At 43.6% G+C, this 9,125-nt stretch overlaps 1 protein-coding gene across 1 annotated transcript in view; it reads right to left on the reverse strand.

Annotated features, from left to right (window-relative positions):
• The window catches only part of TRAPPC9 (trafficking protein particle complex 9), a 479,714-nt gene that overhangs the window by 443,989 nt on the left and 26,600 nt on the right, over positions 1–9,125 (reverse strand). Inside the window, exon 3 of the mRNA XM_011990156.1 lies at positions 6,699–6,827. Within this exon, the coding sequence (XP_011845546.1) occupies positions 6,699–6,827 (129 nt within the window). The remainder of the gene's footprint in view (positions 1–6,698; positions 6,828–9,125) is intronic.

Genomic DNA, 9,125 nt, shown 5'->3' on the forward strand with positions numbered 1-9,125 from the left:
CACTTTGGGAGGCCGAGGCAGGCAGATCACTTGAGGTCTGGAGTTCAAGACCAGCTTGGCCAACATGGTGAAACCGTGTCTCTACTAAAAATACAGAAGTTAGCCAGGCATGGTGGCGGGTGCCTGTAATCCCAGCTACTCGGGAGGCTGAGGCAAGAGAACCACTGAAACCCAGGAAATGGAAGTTGCAGTGAGCCAAGATTGAGCCACTGCACTTCAGCCTGGGTGACAGAGCGAGACTCTGTCTCAAACAACAACAACAACAAAAACAAAACATGATCTATTCAACAATGTCCCCTTGTAGTCAATCTATAAAGGAAAAGTGATGTCAAATCAACGTTTCTACTTTTTTCATCTATTACAGATACAGAAAAAAAAAAATCAAAATTTTCTCAATCACAAAAAAAGATAAGCCTGAGGCAGGAGAATAGGATCTAGAGGCAAGGAACCTAGCATTGTTTCACACTGACTTCCTACAACTAAATTGAAAGGAAAACCCTAACTTTCCATGACTAAGTAACAAAAGGACCAGAGGCTGCTCCCTTTGACCTTTTCTGCATAGCAGATGGGAAATTGGCTGTCCACAACCAATCAGACTGATTGCGGGTGGAGTCTTCGTTTGCATAGACGTATAACTATGTCTGCTTTTCATCTGCATAGAAGCATAACTTTGCAACTTCACCTTAGCCTCGGACTGGTTCCTTTTTGCAACCAATCAGATGTTTGCACAGGAGTGTGACCTTTGTTAACTTCAGCCTCTGATTGGCTGCTTTCTGAAACCAATCACCAAGAGGTGAGCATGAAGTGGCCAATGGGAAACTTCTAGAAGGTATTTAGAACCAAGAAGATTCTGTAATGGTGCCCTTGAGCTGCTGCTTGGCCCACTTCACCACTGTGGAGTGTACTTTCGTTTTCAAAAAATCCCTGCTTTCGTTATTTTGTTGCTTTCTTCTTTTTTTGCTTTGTTGGGCATTTTGTCCAATACTTTGTTCAAAACACTAAGAATCTGGACAACTTGCAGTCACGACCCTCTACTGGGGACAGGCTTATTCCATAAAAATGGCTCAGTATCAATTTGTCAAAACTTAATTGCTATGGTGAGCTGTGTGTGTGTGTGTGTGTGTGTGATGGAGTCTTGCTCTGTCACCCAGGCTGAAATGCAGTGGCACGACCTCGGCTCACTGCAACCTCTGCCTCTCGGGTTCAAGTGATTCTCCAGCCTCAGTCTCCTAAGTAGCTGAAATTACAGACACAGGCCACCACGCCCGGCTAATTTTTGAATTTTTAGTAGAGACGGGGTTTCACCATATCAGCCAGTCTGGTCACGAACTCCTGACCTCAAATGATCCACCCACCTTGGCCTCCCAAAGTGCTGGGATTACAGGTGTGAGCTACCGCATCCAGCCACTATGGTCAGCTTCTGAATGACAAGTTTCTAGTAGTTTAAAGGCTTTAGTGGATTATTACAGGGCAATACGAATTTTGATATATAATATATATTCTGTATTAAAAAATTTTATATTCTTCAGCAAGGTAATTTAGGTATTCCCTATCTTACTAGAATGACACTGATTTCATCAACACTTCATACTGCATTGGAAAACCATCACTGAACCCTTGTCACTTTAAATCATATTCATACATATGAACATACATATATTGAATGTGCATCAGAAATAAACCACCATCTTCATTATTCAAAGATGATGCTTCTAACCAATTTATGTCATTGGGACAGCTAATTTTTTTTTAAGACAGGATCTCACTATGTTGCCCAGGCTGGCCTTGCACCCCTGGGCTCAAGTATCCTCCAGTCTCAGCCTCCCAAGTGGCTAGTGGTGCAAGCCACTGAGCCTGGCTTTGACCCACTGGCTAATTTTCATCGAGCCCCTTTTAGGTGCTTTGTACCCAAGGTATCCAACTCTCACAACCATACAAAGTATATAGTATATATACTAACTTACTAATATACTATATACTAATATACTAATTTCACATATGAGGAAATATATTTAGACCATAAAAAAGGCTGACAAGTCCAAAGTCCCACAAAACTTACATATTCATCATCAACAAAGAGTATAGATTTGAAATTTCTGTCAAAATTCACTAACTTAATCTCCTCTTCCATTCTAAAGAGTACACGGAAGCCAGGCACAGTGGTGCGTGCCTGTGGTCCCACTACTACTGGAGAGGCTGAGGCAAGGGGACTGCTTGAGCCCAGAAGTTCTAGTCCAGCCTAAACAACATACCATAGACATGTGTCTCAAAAAAAGAAAAAAAGACTGCATAAAATCAATTCAATATAACTTTTTCCCTTAGCAAGTATCACTAGATAAAAACAAGCAGTATGTCATTAGCAATGGTTGGATTTTTTAAACCACTTCTATTTTGTCCTGCAATCATTTATTTTTCTTTAATTTTTATTTCTTTTTCCTTTTTCCCTCATTTAACACACCTGACATGTAATTATTTTTAATGTGCTTGCTTCCCATGCTTACAAAGTTAAGAAAATAAAAATATTACCTTTTTAGGTTGTTAGCCGACAATAAAATATTTGTGACAAGGCACAATTTTAATATATTCCAACTCTCATATTCTTACAGTATTTCTTCTTTTAAGCCCTAGTCAGGCTTAGACCACTAAAATTCATCACGTATAAACTCACAGAGTTTCAGGCAGCCAGTCAAGGGGAGGCTGATTTGAGGAGCAATTAAGAATACACACTCTGTAATCACATCAACCCAGGTTCAAATCCCAGCTCTGCCACTCACCACTGAAGGATATGGGGCAAGTCACCCAGCCTCAGTCCCCTCACCTGCAAAACGGAGGTACTAATCCCTACCTTCAAATGCCTGCTGTGAGGTAAAACTTAGGTAAAGCTTTTAGCATAGCCACTGGCCTACAACAGGTGCTGAATAATGTACAGCTATTTTGATAATGATGACAGTCCAAAAGGTAGAAATGACCAGAAAGAAGAAATACTTACAAGTCCATGATAAGTACTTTCTTTTGGATTAATTACAAAATGTCCTATTAATTTTTAAAATAAGCTTTGTCCATTAATTATAGACTTACAAGTTCATATACAAGTCTCCAGATTAAGATTTAGTGGCCCCAACCTTTGAATACTGTGAAAGTAAAGTTAAAAAAAAATTAAAACAAAAGGAGAATTAAAGCAAAAAGTGGCAGGAATTAAGGAATTGTAGTTTAAACTAAGATAACTCAGCCAGGTGCGGTGGCTCACGCCTGTAATCTCAGCACTTTGGGAGGCCAAGGCAGGCAGATCACCCGAGGACAAGAGTTCGAGACCAGCCTGGCCAACATGGTGAAACCCCATCTCTACTAAAAATACAAAAAATTAGCTGGGCACAGTGGCAAGCGCCTGTAATCCCAGGTACTGAGGCAGGAGAATCGCTTGAACCTAGGAGGCAGAGGTTGCAGTGAGCCAAGATCACGCCACTGCACTCCAGCCTGGGCAACAGAGCGAGACTCTCATCTCAAAAAAAATTAAAAAATAAAAAATAAACTAAGATAACTCAGTTTTAACAAGAAATAAAACTTCCCTTTCTCATAGGAAACTCTTTGAAACTACGGAACCTGGACCTGAGCTGTCTAGAGTCTTTTCATAGTATTCCTGAATTCATGTTACTATTTGATAATTAGCAATAATAATATTGGTAATAATAAAGACAGGTGCAGTGGCTCACACCTGTAATCCCAGCACGTTGAGAGACCAAGGTGGACCGATCACTTGAGCCCAGGAGCTTGAGACAGCCTAGGCAACATGGCAAAACCTCCACAAAAAATACAAAAAAATTTAGCCAGGCATGGTGGCATGTACCTGTAGTCCCAACTGCTTAGAAGGCTGAGGTGGGAGGATCCCTTGAGCCCAGGAGGTGGAGGCTGCAGTGAGTAAGTGAGTACAGTGAGTGCACCATTGCCTCCAGCCTGAGCAACACAGACCCTGTCTCAAGGAATAATAATAATAATAACAATAGCTGCTAACATTACCAAGTGCTTGGTGAGGAGGGTTCTAGGACCTTCATATGTGTAACTCAGTCAACCTTCACAACAACCGTATGAGGTAGGGACTACTGTTATCTTCCCCATTTTACAGATAAGAAAACCGAGGCATAGCGCTGGGCGCAGTGGCTCATGCCTATAATCCTAGCACTTTCGGAGGTCGAGGTAGAGACCGACTGCCTGAGCTCAGGAGTTCAACACCAGCCTGGGCAACATGATGAAACCCTGTCTCTACTAAAATACAAAAAATTAGCCAGGCGCAGTGGTACACACCAATGAAAGAGCCAGGTGCGGAGGCTCTTACCTGAAATCCTGGTACTTTGGGAGGCTGAGACAGGTGGATACCTGAGCTCAGGAGTTTGAGACCAGCCTGGCCAACATGGTGAAACCCCATCTCTACTAAAAATACAAAACTTAGCTGGGCATGGTAGCGGGCGCCTGTGATCCCAGCTACTCGGGTGGCAGGAGAATCGCTTGAATCCAGGAGGCAGAGGTTGCAGTGAGCCGAGATCACACCACTGCACCCCAGCCTGGGCAACAGAGCAAAACTCCATCTCAAAAAAAAAGAAAGGCGCTCCTAGAGAGAACAGAGACTTTTTTTTTTTTTTGAGACAAAGTTTCATTCTGTCACCCAGGCCAGGCTGGAGTGCAATGGCGTGATTCCAGCTGATGCCCTCCCAGTTTCAAGCAATTCTCCTGCCTCAGCCTCCCAAGCAGCTGGGATTACAGGCATGCTCCACCATGGCCAGCTAATTTTTGCATTTTTAGTAGACATGAGGTTTTACCATGTTGGCCAGGCTTGTCTTAAACTCCTGACCTCAAGCGATCTGCCCTCCTCAGCCTCCCAAAGTGCTGGGATTACAGGCGTGAGCCCGCACCCAACCCAGAAAACTTTCTTTGAAAGAGAAAATTAAACCTGCTTTCACCTTTCTGGATGTGTTGGAGATTTTAGCACTTGGTTGCCGACTTAAGAAAACAGTGAAACTTAAACCACTGCCATCTCATACCAGAGACAGCAATTATAACCATGAGGAGTAAACACAGGTGGTGGACACTAATGGGGTGCATCCAAGTCAGGTCACAGTACAGGACGCAAGCAGCAGGGACCTGCCTGTTTAAACCTTCAGAATTTCGACAGCACCCTCAGCCTGCCTCACTTTCCTCTTCAATAACTGAGATGCTACCAAGAGGAACGTCCCACGACAGAATAATAAAATTGTCTTCAAGAATCATTATAGTTCATCTAAGCAAATCTACAAAGACAGCATGTGACTTCAGACAGTGTGGCTACAGTCACTAGCTCATCAAGGCAGCCTCTGCATTCTCTGCTGCTGATACAGGATAATACAATTCATGGAAAAAGAAATGCAAGACATTCCCCATCCAATACACATTAACTACCTTTTTTTGTCTGGAGGGAAAAATGTACAAAAATCTCACGGACAAAAAAAAAAAAAAATCCTAGCATCTTTGTGTATGGCCTGGAGCTCTGCATTATTTGGTATGATCTATGTGACCTATGCAACATGACGACTTAATCCTGAGCTATTAAAGGCAGGTTCATTCATCAAGGACCAAAACATTCACGTTCATTCAGCATTCATGGGTCTGCTCTGCCCAAGAAGTTTTTTCACTCTTCATTGGTTCTACCAAGCATAAGCAAATCAAACGACTCATTGAGAGAACATCACTAGCCAATAAAATAAGAAACTGCGGCCAGGCACAGTGGCTCACACCTGTAATCCCAGCACTTTGGGAGGCCAAGGTGGGCAGATCACAAGGTCAGGAGATCGAGACCACGGTGAAACCCCGTCTCTACTAAATATACAAAAAATTAGCCAGGCACGGTGGCGGGTACCTGTAGTCCCAGCTACTAGGGAGGCTGAGGCAGGAGAATGGTGTGAACCCAGGAGGCGGAGCTTGCAGTGAGCCAAGATTGCGCCACTGCACTCCAGCCTAGGCAACAGAGCAAGACTCCCTCTCAAAAAAAATAAATAAATAAGAAACTGCTCCCAGGCCCTGAATCAGCGTTAAAATTGACCTCTGGGACTAGCTTCTCCTAATACATAAAATTATAAAAAGACTTAGGCACAGAACCTCCAGTCTGTTATACCAGGAAATTTTACACAATTATTCCAGAAATTAATCATTCTAACCCATTAGTGTATTCAATAAGATTGAAAATATTCAATAAAATCAGAACAAAATGTCTCATACAAGATTTCTGGGCAGGGCACGGTGTCTCATGCCTGTAATCCCAGCACTTTGGGAGGCCGAGGTGGGTGGATCATGAGGTCAAGCAGTCGAGATCAGCTTGGCCAACATAGTGAAACCCTGTCTCTACTAGAAATACAAAAAATTAGCCGGGCATGGTGGTGGGCACCTGTAATCCCAGCTACTCGGGAGACTGAGGGAGGAGAATCACTTGAACCTGAGAGGCAGAGGTTGCAGTGAGCCAAGATCGCGCCACTGCACTCCAGCTCAAGTGACAGTGCGAGACTTTGTCTCAAAAAAAAAATAGAAAATAAAATAAAATAAAATAAAGATTTCTGACTCAACAGATTTTACAGTTTATTTAAATATTAGTCCTAACTCAAAGAAAAAAGTAGCAAATGAGTCTGCTTTATTTAAAGACTGCAAGTGAGCAGAGGCCGGAAAAGGGCAGAGCTCACCTGGCCGGTGTCTGTTGGCTGCTTCAGCAGGAAGTGCGCTGCCCTGGAACCTCCGAGCTCCACTCTTCCCACCGGTTCCACCAGGATAGTGATAGATGACAGAAGCTGAACACAATCCTTCCAGGGCAGCTGGGCATTAAGAAAACAAAAACAAAAACCAGCATCATTAGGCAAGTCAGTGACCCATCATTAGCTCAAACTGCAGGGGCTAAGAATGATTTAAACAGGTGGATTATTTGGAAAAGCCAATTTTTCTCCCAAAACAGAGTTCAAACCTAAAGATCACCAGTTTTTTGTAAACGGGAACTTGCCACCTGTCTTTCCCATGCCCATGTCCGGGCAGGCAACACAGAACACTCTCACCACACTCGAGGCTTCCCTGCAGGGCTGAGTGCACGCGTGAAACAGGCCAGCCTCTGTGTTCATCCATTCACACGGCCGGCAATCCTACACAGACTGTGCGGCAGACTGCGCCAGGTTCTGGAGCTACAGAGATGTATAACGGAAAGTGCTCTGGACTGAAAATATTTCACAGTAATAGCACCAAGGCAAGACCAGAATGCCTTTCCAGACCACGCGCCCCCTAGGCATCTGCTCCTTTTGAGGCTGTAGACCTCCCTCTTCCTCAAAAACAGCCATATCAACTCGCTACGCAGCCCGTTCTTCTCTCACGGCGTGACAACCTAACAATCTCCAGTTATGCCACATGCCTTATAAGGTGTGCCACAGTATTCATCTCTATCAATTTTATCCATTAATTCAGTGGCCCTTAAACTTTTGCTCTAAAAACTCCTTGATGCTCTTAAAAATGAGGATCACAGAGAGCTTTTTTTGTGATATGGGTTACACCTGTAGATATTTACCATGTTGGAAAATAAAACTGAGAAAAGGATTTAAGTATTTATGTATTAATTTCTTTTAAAATAGGCCAGGCATGGTGGGTCATGCCAGTAATCCCAGCACTTTGGGAGGCCAAGGTGGGTGGATCACTTGAGGTCAGGAGTTTAAGACCAGCCTGGCCAACATGGTGAAACCCCAACTCTACTAAAAATACAAAAATTGGCTGGGCATGATAGCACACACCTGTAGCCCCAGCTACTCAGGAGGCTGAGGCAAGAGAATCTCTTGAACCTGGGAAATGGAAGTTGCAGTGAGCTGAGATCACGCCATCACACTCCAGCCTGGGCAACAGAGTGAGACTCTGTCTCAAAAAAATAAAAATAAAAATAAAAAATAAAATAATAAGCTTGTCATGTGTTAACATTTTTATGAAAGATAATCGTGTTCCAAAACAAAAATAAAATACTGGAGGAATGGCATTGTTTGACATGTTCATATATTTCTTTAATGTCAGAGTTAATACAAGTTAGCTGGATCTTCCATCGGCTTCTACATTCAGTCTGCTGCGATGTCAGGCGTAAGTAGCTTCTGGACAACTCCCCTGTCCACTTCTGAGGGGCTGAGCACGGAAGAGACCCATGGCACACAGCGCCGTCCTTCTCCGTGTGCCCTTAAGGAGTCCTCCTGATCCAGTCCAGCGCCGCATGGGGAAGGCATATGGGCGGTACCAGTCTTTCTGGAGAAGCACCTGCTGCACAGGCCCTAGTCTCCGAGCCCACTGGGAGACGCACAGATTCTCCAATCGATACAATAAGGAGTACTTAGGGAGACAGCGCTCTTTCAAGAAAACCCAGTAAAACTATGTCTTTCTCAGCCTGCTTAATCCTTTATCGGCTTCTCTTTTCTTTTCCATCCCTAATGCTCACTCCCCTTCTTTCCCCACTTTTATTTCTCTAGCCTATTTAAAAAACTAAATTTAAGTCCATTTTAAGTTTCGTTTTTGTTTTTTCTTAAGAGACAAAGTCTCACTCTTGCTCAGGATGGAGTGCAGCGGTGCGATCATGGCTCACTGCAGCCTTGACCTCCTGAGCCCAAGCGATCCTCCTGCCTCAGCCTCACAAGTAGCTGGGATTACAGGCACAGACCACCAAGCCCAGCTAATGTTTTTTAATTAGTTTATTTATGTATTCATTTTTGTAGAAGTGAGGACTCCCTATGTTGCTCAGGCTGGTCTCCACCCAGCTAATGTTTTTTAATTTTGTTTTGTAGAAGTGAGGTGAAGTAAGGTTTTTTTATTTTTTATTTTTTGTAGAAGTGTTGGGATTACAGGCATGAGCCACTGTGCCTGGCCATTTGAAGTATTTCTTATATTTGGCTGGGCACAGTGGTTCATGCCTGTAATCCCAGCACTTTGGGAGGCCAAGGCAGGCAGATCACCTGAGGTCAAGAGTTCAAGAGCAGCCCGGCCAACATAGCAAAACCCCATCTCTACTAAAAATACAAAAATTAGCCAGGTGTGGTAGTGCATGCCTGTAGTCCCAGCTACTCAGAAGGCTGATGCAGGAGAATCACTTGAACCCAGGAGAC

Source organism: Mandrillus leucophaeus, unplaced genomic scaffold (assembly GCF_000951045.1).
Source record: "Mandrillus leucophaeus isolate KB7577 unplaced genomic scaffold, Mleu.le_1.0 Scaffold371, whole genome shotgun sequence".
NCBI classification, from domain to species: Eukaryota; Metazoa; Chordata; class Mammalia; order Primates; family Cercopithecidae; genus Mandrillus; species Mandrillus leucophaeus.